The following is a 12344-nucleotide window of genomic DNA, read 5'->3' on the forward strand; positions in this document are numbered from 1 at the left end:
ATTATTTCTCATTGGCTTCTCAGACTGGCTCGTCAAAACCTCTCAACTCTGATTGGTGGAGGAAAAGGTCACATGTTCATCACCAGCCAATCAGATGACTCCAATAGGACGCTCAATGGTAAGGTTGATTTAGCCAAGTTGAAATTGCTAAACACGAAAAGATTGTTGCAGATTGAAGTTTGCCGGCTACATTTCTCTGCACTATTTAGGGGTTTTAGACAGAGGTATGCCTCAAGATAAAATGGAAAAGCCTTATTTAGTCACATGCACCGCACCTGTGAATATAGCTGTCATTAAATACTGTGAGTATGGACTTCTGTCAACGTTAGCTGTGTAGTTCAGTTTGTAGTAGAACTGAAAACTCAGACATTACCTGTTTATGTTGGCTATTTAACCGCAAATTACTGTAAAGTGTATTAAATTGTTTTTAGGTTAGTATTGTAGTAGTACACTGTGTATCACATGCTCCTTCCTTTTCAGGGGGTAAAAGAAATGAAGAATTAATCCTCCCCATTAACTCATCTTTGAGCGTCACATTACATCAAGATCAGGTATTATAATTTCCACCAGGAAATGTAGGAAATGAATCACCTTACCTCAGTGTTTTCTTCACCTGTTCAAAACCTATGCATAACTAGTAAATATTGCAAAGATTTATGAATGAAAATGTACTTTGTTTTGCTTAATGGAAAGTAGAAATCAGTTTTGATGGGAAAGCTAAGATGAGGTGTACTGTGGTTTAAATCAAAGGCATATTCTGAAATGAAATATAGGTTGCATTGTGTCATAATTATGAAAATTACAGTGCTTATGTGATTTTATGTCTTGAACACTCATCTTGTAGTAAAGCTTCCAAGTTGACATCATAGTTATCATAATACAAGTACAGTTTGATTACAAACCTATTTTTTTATGATTTCTTTTCTGTTTAGTTGAAAACAACCACAACAGTTGCAACGAGCAAATCCTTTCATGAGGATCGACTATGGCTCAATGGCAAAGAGGAGGACATAAACCATCCCAGACTACAATCCTGTCTGCGGGAGAGTGAGTAGTATCAGATGTATTTATCCTCCTAAGTTAGGATAGAAATACAAAGTTAGATGAAGAGAAGGCCACCATTTTTTTGTTCTTTCTTCTCTAACATATTCAGTTCGGCGATTGGCACGTAAGAGGCATAATGATGGAGACCCAGATTCATCTGATTCTACTGGTTTGTCCCAAAAAGTTCGCATTTGCTCCGTTAACAACTTCCCCACCGCTGCTGGACTCGCCTCCTCAGCAGCTGGATATGCTTGTCTAGGTGAGAGCTACACCCCAGGACTTCCAGTGCATTAATGACAGAGATATACAAATTGTATTTATGTAAGAAAAGTTTAGACTACATCATTGTGATAGAAAATTCAACCTTGGCTACTTGATTAAACCTGGATCATCTCTCAAGTCTTATTCTTGGTAACTTAGACACTCAGTTTCAGGCCAGTTATTCACCTAGTCGGAAAGAACACGTTAAGGAGCAATTGATGAGTTCTTTGTTGAGGATGATAATGTTTTTGTGTTATTTCAATTAGGGGGGGGAGTAGGTATTTAAAAGAAATACAGTGGTCTGCATTTACTGAATCTAGGGCTGTTCGATTTTGCCCAAAAATAAAATCTCGATTTTTTTCTCTCAAAATCCGATTTTCGATTACGATTATTTTGTGAATTGACAAAAGGCAAAGAAAGGATTTCAAATATGCTTTTTTTTATTGAACATTTGCCCCATTGGGCTTTAAGTGCAAACTTTGCTCTTATTAAACCAAAAATGAATGAATAAAGTGCAAAACTCTGTAAAATAAGTTGAAAAAAAGTTTTAAAAAATTAATAAAATATAAAGTTTTATCTCTGAAAAAAAAATCTGCAAATCAGCACTTGCAAACATACAGTAAGTTATATTTCCAATTAAATAAAACAAGACATTTTCTAATTAAACTAAACTGGGTCTTTGCATGCTAAATAATAATGCACTAAAGAGTCTCTCCGATGGGGCACTTGTCGCAGGTATTGATAGGTATTTGCATCAATCATTAATATGTGTGCAGACGAGGTAAAAAAAAAAAAGTGAAAAATCGATTTTACGAGTTTCACGTTTTAACATCGTTCTAATTACATAATCGCGATTACGATTTAAAATCGATTAATCGAACAGCCCTAACTGAATCGTTTATCTGATAATAGATATATGTTAACTACTATATTTTTATGTTGTTACCCTTTTGTTGCAGTTTACAGTCTAGCTCAGGCATTTGGTGTAGAAGGAGAGTTGTCTGCGATTGCTCGTCAAGGCTCAGGCAGTGCCTGCCGAAGCATTTATGGTGGGTTTGTTCAGTGGATAATGGGAAACAAAGATGATGGAAAGGACAGTTTGGCCCAGCAGGTGGAGCCAGAGACTCACTGGCCTGAGCTCAGGATCTTTGTACTTGTGGTAGGTCCATGTTCGAGAGATATAGTAAATTGTGACACACTACAAACGAGAATCCATTCAGTCATGACTGTAAAGGAAACAACCAGCTTACAACAAAACATTTACAATTTGATACAAAATGCAAAAAATCATACTACAAATGAGAATCCATTCACTCATGACTGTAAATGTAAAGAAAATAACCAGATTACTATGAAACATTTACAATTTGATGCAAAATGCAAAAAATCACATGTGATACCCTTTTCCCAGGCAAGTGCTGAGCGGAAACCAATTGGCAGTACCTCTGGGATGCAAACAAGTGTACAAACAAGCCGTCTACTAAAGGTACTCTATTTACTGTCATCTCTGCATTTCAGCAGATGAATAATGCTCTGTGTTTTGGAGAGAAGCATTTATAAAGTCCCACACATTATAAAGTGGTTAAGATGAGACATTTGCTGCATGTTCATCTTTCTGCTTGTGTGTAGCACCGCGCTGAGTCTGTTGTTCCAAGCCGGATGGTAGAGATGATTGAAGCAGTTCGAAGAAAGGACTTCCCAGCGTTTGCTGAACTAACCATGAAGGACAGCAACCAGTTCCATGCCACCTGCCTGGACACATACCCTCCCATCTTTTACCTCAACAGCGTCTCTCAGCAGGTCATCCACCTGGTGCATCGTTACAACAAGTATTACGGGGAGACAAGGGTGAGCAGCTCTGCAGGTCTGACCACGGAAACACCTGCTGTCGTATGTGTTTAGCTGTTCTGGTAAAACTTGGTGATTCATTAATTTATTTGGACAGCTTTTCCTAATACTACTATTATGAAGATGAAACCACAAACAGTCTGGCAGTAGGAGATATTAAATTAAATTACATTTTCTGATGGATTGATGTAATGAAATACATGAAAAAAAAACAAAAAAAAACTTTGCTCTACTGAAGTTAGAAGTAAAAAAAAAAAAGAAAAAGTTATTTACTTGTATCAGTCAAAGAAAATATGTTTTTAAGTCCATCATTCTTAAATAAGACTCAATAAGTCTCTTGACTTTATATAATTACTGTTAGCTGTGTCTCCGTTTTCTCTTAGTACAAATTTGACTAATTTTATGCAGCTGAATTTCTCAGTTTGTGCAATGAAGATGTGAAACCTGTGAGGTGTTTTTCAAAAGAAGGAACTGGAAAGTGCCTCTTCTCATGGCAGTCATGGCCTGTTCGCTCTCTCTTCTAGGTGGCCTACAGTTTTGACGCAGGGCCCAATGCTGTGATCTTCACTCTCCAAGAGTATGCTTCAGAGTTTGTGCGGGTGGTTCAGCATTTCTTCCCTTCAGACACGAATGGAGAAGGGTAGGTTGACAGATACCAGACTTATTTAACCGACTGTTCAGCCCTCGTCACTTAATTTTAAATAGAAAACATATTTTTCTACTTTGGGTCACAAACCATTGTTCTGATACTGTCAGTCCTGAGTCTTTCAGTTCTGCGATAAACCTTGGTCAAGAAACAAGTAACATAGAGAAGTGTGCTGCTACATACTGGGGTGCAGATGTGGTCTCGTGATTGCCTCACTTAAAAGCTATTTTGTTATGTGGTTCACAAAAAGATCTGGCCCGCAAACCAAACTTGAACCTGCTCTCTTTAAGCCAAAATAAAGAAGTCATCAGCAGAGGAGGAAGAGCTTGCTGACTTGACAGCCAAATGAGCAGAACCACATAAGCCAAAGCTAAAAGGGACACATGGAGGTCAGACTATTAGAAGTCCAATTTATTTACTTATTCATGTTAGCCATGTCTTCAATAGTTCTTGGTGTTGTCCCTCTGAAAGCTCAAAAATGGAGGAATGGAGTGACGGTAAAGCCCCAGGTGCAGCTGTGCAAATGTGGGATTATGACATGCTTTTTGACAGGTTTATTACCTGCCAGCCCGCCATTATTTTACTAATGCCGTGGCATCTTTGGTCCAGTTTTATAACAGCCTTGGCCCAACAAAATGGTGCTTTAAAAAGGGATCAGTACCAGCTATCCACAGCTGAACTACAAGTAGGTGAAAATGTAAGAATAAGAGAATAAAACTGGCAATAAAATATTTGAAGTACTGTTGAATTTCTCCTACAGTAATGGAGACTAATTACAGTAACTACAAATTCACAGCTGAGAAAAAGAGCAGTGGTGCTGCATGTCCTCTCCCTGGACCAAAGCATTTCCTTGACATTTCATTAAAACCACAAGAAATTGTTTAACTTAATAACGCAATATGTTTCCTTCGAAGATAGCAGAGCTAGAGAGAAGCTGCTCTTGTGCAAAAGAAGCTTAACACCCATCGCTTCAGAGTGAATATCGAGTGTAGACTGAGCAGTTTGTATCTGCAACATAAAATAAAGAGGTGCGAGTACTTTCTGAGTCAACTGTATAAAAAAGTGACAAATGGATGCCTGGACTCCACAAATTGAATCAGTTGAATTGCATTCTAGTTCAGTTTATTGGACTTGTGTGGCTGAGTGTTTCCTCCTTCTCTGCAGTTTTATTAAAGGTCTTCCAGTCAAGAGTGCCACCCTCTCTGAAGAGCTCAAACAGGGCATTGGTCTTGAGCCAATGCCAAAGGGAATAAACTACATCATTAGCACAAAGGTACGCCGATACGCAATAGAAGTCAGCAACCAACCCACTGGCACACAGCGAGTGAGTCATTTTTTTTTTTTACAGTAACGCTATCTTTATTTGTTTTACTATACATTTAAGGCGGGACCAGGCCCTCGTGTTGTGGAGGATTCCAGTCAACACTTGCTATCGTCTGAGGGGTTGCCGAAGAAAACGGTGTGAAGCACCACTTCCCTGCAGAGACAGTGTCTACCAAGCATTGGTGACGCTAGTTCCGCAGACATTGAAATCCGGACTGGTCGCGTACTACTAGGTTTTTAAAAAATCATTTGCAATTGCAGGAAACATACTTTACTTCATCTGTCAAACACTACTGCTGTGTCTCCTCGTCTTGCAATCGTTCTTTACTAAAGTACGTTTTTATATAGCTCTATGCTTTCCTTTATCTGCAGATAGATACTATTTCACGGATATCCAAGTGGATTCTGGACTTTCTGGACCCTCACATTACAGATTAACTTGTACTCTGACAGCAAGCCGTTCATACAAATCACACAAAAAATGATTTGCTTGTATTTATGGAAACTTTTTTTTGAAGAAAATTGCTTTAATAAATTTCCCTTGTAGTTTTTGTTTTCAATATACGGTAATAAAAAAACATACTGACATAATTTATATTGTTCTGATTTTAATTAAAGTATATTTTAGTCAAGAAAATGGTATCTGCTTGTGTTTTATTGTTTCACCTTTGTATATGTATGTAAAAGCACACTGAAAAAAATACATCTAAGCGCATGTAAATATAACATTTAAATCTGTGATATTAACAATTAAAAGTTTGTTGCTTTACATGAATACATCTAGTTTTGAACTTAATCTGCATTTGTTCAAAAAACAAGACATTGTGCATTCTTCCCTTAACAAGCAGTATTTATGTGAATCCCAGGCAATCTTTTCATTCACACACAAACGACAAGCAATGATCTTGTTGTATTTACCTTTCCTTTAACAATGTTAATCTATTGGGCAGATTGACCGATGTTTAGATAAAACATGTAGAAATATGTAGAACACCACAGTAAAAAAAATAGTAGAATATTGTCACAAACTGTTGTTCTTCACTGATACAAATATCTTGCTTGATCTACTTTTAAAAAATTAAGGCAACTTTTTCGCATGAGATTTTTATGTAGATCAAGAAAGACTAGTCTTTGTATAAACTACTTAATTTTTAATGTACAAAATTCATTTGCAAGTAAAGTGAACTTAATTTTGGTAAATAAAGTGAACTTAATTTTTGCAAGTAAGGTCAATTTCATTTTGATAAATAAAGTAAACTTAACACAATTAAGTTGACTGTACTTGCAAAATGTATTATTTACATACAAAAAATTAAATAGTTTATACAAAGACTAGTCTTTCTTGATCTACATAATAATCTCATGCAAAAAGTTGACTTATTTTTTTTAAAGTAGATCAAGCACAATATTTGTATCAGTGCAGAACAGTATGTGACAATAGTCTACTACATTTATCCAGCAGGAGTCTATACTGGTCACCGCTGCTGTGGTTGAACCTGCCGGGCAGGTCTGGTGAGACACACCTGGGGTTGACCCGTCCTCTCTGCATTATTATTTTTTTCGGAAATGACGGCGGTAAAAGGGGCCGTCTAGGCGAGCCCTGCCTCCCCGCCAGCTCTTACATCTGTGGCTGTACTCGCACGTCACGTAAACACACTTTGTTCCTGGTGGAGGCTGAAGCTGCGGAGAGTTTGAGCGGACCGTCGAGGTGACGCGATGGGGAAGATCGAGTGGGCGATGTGGGCAAACGAGCAGGCTCTGGCCGCGGGGCTGAGTGAGTAGCACCATGTAAACATTTAATCATGCATGTAAAAAAAGAAAGGAACTTATTTGAAAATGAAGTTATACCAGACTTTTAAAAGGAAATCTCAATTTTTTTTTGGGAAACATTTTCTTTCTTGTTTTCTCACTTTGGTCTGTCAGTTTCTTAAAATATCAGGTTTCATTAATGTGAAGCTTTAACATTGGCTTTCCTCACAGAAGGTACATTGTTTTATACATTTACCTTCCTGTTTCCTTCTTTCAGTTCTTCTCACAGGAGGAATTGTGGGGGTAGCTGGGCAGTTCAGGGGCTGGCCGTTTGCAGCCTATGCAGTGTATCCTTTCCACCTGACATCAACCAAAACGTGCATAACCTGAAGAAAAGACATGCCCTTTTTATCTGTGATCAGTTAGTGAGATCTTATATAACATCATGAAGTAAAATGGCAAGCTGAATTGAGTATTTATAATTATAAAAGTATTCTCATTTGATTAAATTGGTAAGTAAATTGTAGCCGGGTTAATTTAACTGTGTGTATTTCCTAATTTATTTTACAGTTGCATTTAATTTCTTAACTGCTTTGGGTAAATGCATTTGCTAAATAAATGTAAACTTGCTTTTGTTCTTAAAAAAAAAAAAGAAAAAAAATCATGAATATCTTCGAGAACCCTAAATGACTAAATGATATTTTGCATCATGTATTTCGATGATGATAATAATAATGAGCATTGATAGTAATATTAATCAACCTTGACTCATCGATACTAAGTGCTGCTGGAGTGTTTGTGTGTCTGCTTGAGTATCCCAGAAGCAAGAGGGCCAAGGGCACAAGTGTGGAAAGAACGTAAGCAATGCTGTACTCTTGCTACTAATTGGGCTTGTGATTGTATTTAATTATCAAAGTTTTATTTCTCACCACTGCAACTTCCTCTCTCCGTCTCTCTCTCAGGGGACAGTACTGCTTCACAGTGTGTGTAAAAGCCTTTGGACCATTAACGAGGAACTACTATGTCAGGGCGTTTTTACATGCTGCGTGAGTTTTATTTGGCCGTTTTTCTAAATGAGAACTATAAACATCTGTGACGGAAGCAACCATCAATTAATTCATCATCTTCCTTTTGTTGAACAACATTCCTCTTTTTCACAACCAGCCTTTCAAACAAAAGACTTACATCACTGCAGTCTCGTGACATATAACCCTTTAGTTACCTGTTTGTTTTTTTTTTCTTTCTCTCTTAGCATCTGTGTACCGGGAGGTTTCATGCTTGCTACTGTCCTGGGGTGTGTCTGCCTTGGCATCGCCAGTCTCATCTATCTTGCAGTGAGTTGGTAGCTTTTACTGCATTTTGTCCAGTCCAGCCAGTTAATTGGTGTGAACTTTGACAATTTACTGTAGATAGCTGAGACGGAAAGACACCAGTTCACAGAAACAAGGAAATAGCAACAAGGAAGAGAGTGGTTCATACCGGTACCTCTGTTGAGACATGGGCCTATTGTTATGAAACCTGATCAGTCAGGGGTGTGGCTAAACTCTTGAGGAGTTCTGTGGAAACCAAGATTATGAAGTTTTCTGGATGCCTCCATTCATCAAAGTTTTAAATGAGCTTGCCACACAATTACCGTATTTTCTGGACTATAAGCCACTACTTTTTTCATAGGTTTTGAACCATGCGGCTTATACAAAGGTGCAGCTATTCTGTGGATTTTTCTTCCACCGCTCGGGGCGCTCTAACCGGAATTAGAACCAAAACTAAGACAAAAATAAATGCAAAGCAGAATACACTACTTCTTCTTTAGCAGATAGAAGTAGGTACAAGCAGATTTCAAACAGATAAATAAATACCGGTTATTTTCTCTTGATTCTGTCCCGTTTTAATCAGTGTTAAAAGACACTGTTAGGAAAGGATCTATTTAGGTACAAACATGTACATCATTTACAGTTCACAATCCTTCTGTACATGTAGTAAATATCTAATCTTACAACATAAATATCTGAGGCTTGGATATATATTTTTTTTTTAAATAGAGCGGAGGCTTGTATGCAGGTGCGGCTTGTATATCTTTTTTTAATTATTTTTTAAAAATAGAGCGGGTGCGGCTTATATGCAGGTGCGGCTTATAGTCCAGAAAATACAGTATCCCCCTTTTATTGCAAGCTTCAGCTATGCTCCACTTGGTCTTGCAGCTACCGGTTTTTGACATCATCTTGCTTTTCAGGCTGCTATCCGAGGCGAACACTGGGAGCCCATTATGCCACGGAAAGAAGTTCGAAAGCCCGTCCCACAGAGTATCAAGAATCCTCCTCAGAATCCGCCACCAAGGCCTCCTGCAGAGATGCGCAGGAAACCACCAAAGGACCTAGAGGGAGCAGCCTATGACAATCCTATGCCCATCACTGATGAGTAGCCAGCGCAGGGCTCTGCTGAATCCTTCCATCTCAGAGCCAGTCACAGTTGGACATCACCAGAGTCTGTGACGATGAATGAATGAAGGGTTTTCTGAGTGTTAGTGAAGCCAGTCAAGTAGTAACGTGTTCAGCATGGCTTCTTACCTCAAAAATACAAGAAGGATTTTTTTCTTTACTCTTGCAGAAAAGAAAAACACCACAGAAGGTAAATGTAAATGCTGGAGCTGCTAGGTGACAACCGCGAACATTCAGTTTTGAATAACGTACAGTAAATATGTTGACGCTTTCTGTTCTAATAAACGTGCAAAAGTTCAAGCTAAACGTGCAAAAGTTCAAGCCAATGCCAGTTTCCTGTCCCTGAAAATATAGTTAAGGTTGTGTTGCCACTAACGCATCTGAAAACTTAATGAATTATGTTCTCACCCTGTATTCATGATGTTACTGTATTTCCTGAAGGCAACTGAATACATAGAAGATGATTATATTTTTAACAGAACAAAACTGGATAGTTTTTTGGTTGTTTTCAGTGGTTATTAGCTATTTCTTTATTTGTCTAGGTCATTCTTTTAAACTGTTGTAAATAAATCTCTTGCTTTCTTTGAATCATTATCTCATTGGTTTTTACTTTCATGTAACTTCCTCTGGAAAATTATTGAAAAAAAATCACATTTGCAACTTCCTCATTTTGCAAGCCCCAAATTTCATTATCTCAGAAATCCCCTTTCTCTTCTAAAGTGTTTCTTTCATCTTTAATTTTATTTTATTATTTTAAAGTTCCATCCATTGTTTACTTGTGGAAGAAAAAAAAAACAGGTGCTGCTGGGTTTTTTCTCCCTGTAGAGACAGTTGCTCTAAGGCATTTGTAGTTTGGAAACTGCAACTGCGATACTGAGAGAGAAAACATTAAAATACAGTACATTATTGTAATTTGTATTTATAATGTAAATCCCTGTTATATTGTGATTGTATTCAGATTCAGTTTCTTGTAGTTCTATGAGTTACCAACCATTATCTCAGGACGTTTCTTGGCAGACTGGTCTAGTTCACACACTTTAATTAAGTCAAATCCTGCCGCCCACTGATGCACGAGAGAACTACAGTCTGAGTGGAGGAATTTCTGCTCTCTCTACAGCTTGTATAAATGTTAAAGTTGTAGTCGCCATCTAATTAATGGATGATTGCATTTTTTTTTAATTTGCTGAATTGATTGAAGTTACTTATTTATCATAATTAATTGTATGATCACACGTACTTATAAACTGTGACACCCAATCCCGTGTGCGTTTGAATTCAGTATTTTCAGATACCAACTAATTCCTTCTATTGATACTTTGCATGCTGACTCTTGTTAAATATCAATTAATTATTATTGAGAAAACAGACAAATGAATTAGTTAACTTAGCTAAGCACATTAAAGCATTAAATTTGAAGCAAAAAGGAATGAACTTGTTTCAAAGTGTACTTTGAAGAGTTGATGAATGAGGTTGATGACAGAAAATGAAGAGTAGAAGAAGTGACCGTTGTGGACCAGGAGGTAGGAAAGATTAATAAGACTGAGGTGAGGAGGGTATTGACGAGGATGAAGAATGGAAATACAGCTGACCCTGATGATATTCCCCTTGGAGGTATGAAAGAGTTGAGGAGAGGTGGCAGTAGAATGTTTGACTAGGACATTCAGCAAGATCTTAGAGTGAGAGGGTGCACGAGGAAGAAGTGTGGGGGAGAAGTGTTCTGGTGTCTGTTCTGGTGTCGATTTTTAAGAACAAGAGAGATGTGCAGAGTTGTGGCAACTACAGAGGAATAAAGTTGATGAGCCATACAATGAAGTTATCGGAAAGTGTAAATTAAGCTACTATGGAAGCAGTATAGTTTCATCCAAAAAAGAAAAAAGTACTACAGAGGATGTTGCTTTGAGGATGTCGATAGAGAAGTACAGAGAAGGTCAGAGGAAACTACATTGTTTCTTGAGAAAGCATTAGACAGGGTGTTGAAAGAAGAGCTATGGTATTTTAGGAAGTCTGGAGTTGCAGAGAAGTACATTAAAGTGGTGCAGGACATGTATGGTACTTGTATGATACTGGTGTGGTGATGTGTACTGTGTCACAGAAGAGTTCAAGATGGAGGTGGGAGTGCATCAACAATCAGCCATGCACCCCTTCTTGTTTGCTATAGTGATGGACAGGCGGAGAGTTGAGGTTAAACAGTAATCTCCTTGGACTATGATGTTTGCAGATGACATTGTGATCTGTACTGAGAGCAGGGAGCAGGTGGAGGAAAATCTAAAGACGAGGAAGTATGTCCTGGAAAGAAGAGGAAGAAAAATTACCCATAGCAAAACATTATAGATGTATGTGAATGAGATGGACTCAAGTGGAAGAGTGAGCCTACATGGAGGAGAGATAAACAAGGTGGATGATTTTAAGATGATTTTAAAAACTTATGGTCAACAGTCCAGAGCAACAGAGAATTTGGAAAAAGGTGAAGAAGCATGTTCAAGCAGGCTAGAACAGGTGGAGAAAAGGGTCAGGGGTGATATGTGATAAAATACTATCAGCAAGAATGAAAGGAAAGGTGTACAAGACAGTGGTGAAATCCCAAATACTGTATGGTTTAGAGACTGTTAGTGAAGTTACTGTTACTGAAGAAAAAGACAGGAGGAAGAATAGCAGAAGCTAAAAGGTTGAGGTTCTCTTTGGGAGTGATGAGGATGGATGGGATCAGAAATGAGCACATGAGAGGGACAGCACATGGTCAATGTTTTTGTGATGCAAAAGTTAGCCTTGGCCACTTGGCTAACTTTAATTTAGGTCAGGTCAGGTCAGTCCAGTCCAGTCCACTTCACTTCACTTTAATTCAGTTAAAAAAACTTGATGTATTCTTGTGACCAATTAAAAGTACATACGGCACTCATATATATATATATATATATATATATATATATATATATATATATATATATATATATATATATATATATATATATATATGTATATATATATATATATATATATATATACATATATAAATATGTTATTTTATTTTGGTAAACTCG

General features: G+C 37.6%; 2 protein-coding genes across 2 annotated transcripts; both read left to right on the forward strand.

The window, feature by feature from the left end:
• The first annotated feature begins 101 nt into the window (after positions 1-101).
• mvda (mevalonate (diphospho) decarboxylase a) lies at positions 102-5723 on the forward strand. Its single transcript, XM_061710786.1, has 10 exons — positions 102-302; positions 481-551; positions 933-1047; positions 1154-1303; positions 2265-2464; positions 2717-2791; positions 2935-3153; positions 3678-3793; positions 4964-5072; positions 5184-5723. The coding sequence occupies exons 1-10, from the start codon at positions 227-229 to the stop codon at positions 5262-5264; spliced, it is 1212 nt and encodes a 403-aa protein (XP_061566770.1). The 5' UTR covers positions 102-226; the 3' UTR covers positions 5265-5723.
• Positions 5724-6749: 1026 nt separating this feature from the next.
• Positions 6750-9894, forward strand: LOC133420912 (cytochrome b-245 light chain). Its single transcript, XM_061710796.1, has 6 exons — positions 6750-6896; positions 7149-7218; positions 7654-7728; positions 7834-7917; positions 8124-8205; positions 9102-9894. The coding sequence occupies exons 1-6, from the start codon at positions 6839-6841 to the stop codon at positions 9288-9290; spliced, it is 558 nt and encodes a 185-aa protein (XP_061566780.1). The 5' UTR covers positions 6750-6838; the 3' UTR covers positions 9291-9894.
• The last annotated feature ends 2450 nt before the right edge of the window (positions 9895-12344 follow it).

The sequence above is a fragment of the Cololabis saira genome, chromosome 2, assembly GCF_033807715.1.
Source record: "Cololabis saira isolate AMF1-May2022 chromosome 2, fColSai1.1, whole genome shotgun sequence".
Classification (NCBI taxonomy): domain Eukaryota; kingdom Metazoa; phylum Chordata; class Actinopteri; order Beloniformes; family Belonidae; genus Cololabis; species Cololabis saira.

What these genes read in the sequence shown, in the direction of transcription:
- mvda (XM_061710786.1), top strand. Translation starts at nt 227, where the DNA reads ATGCCTCAAGATAAAATGGAAAAGCCTTATTTAGTCACATGCACCGCA. An exon ending in TCACATTACATCAAGATCAG is followed by an intron (nt 552 to 932) that starts GTATTATAATTT and finishes TTTTCTGTTTAG; the next exon opens with TTGAAAACAACCACAACAGT. An exon ending in TCAGGATCTTTGTACTTGTG is followed by an intron (nt 2,465 to 2,716) that starts GTAGGTCCATGT and finishes CCCTTTTCCCAG; the next exon opens with GCAAGTGCTGAGCGGAAACC.
- LOC133420912 (XM_061710796.1), top strand. Translation starts at nt 6,839, where the DNA reads ATGGGGAAGATCGAGTGGGCGATGTGGGCAAACGAGCAGGCTCTGGCC. An exon ending in GGCACAAGTGTGGAAAGAAC is followed by an intron (nt 7,729 to 7,833) that starts GTAAGCAATGCT and finishes TCTCTCTCTCAG; the next exon opens with GGGACAGTACTGCTTCACAG. An exon ending in CCAGTCTCATCTATCTTGCA is followed by an intron (nt 8,206 to 9,101) that starts GTGAGTTGGTAG and finishes CTTGCTTTTCAG; the next exon opens with GCTGCTATCCGAGGCGAACA.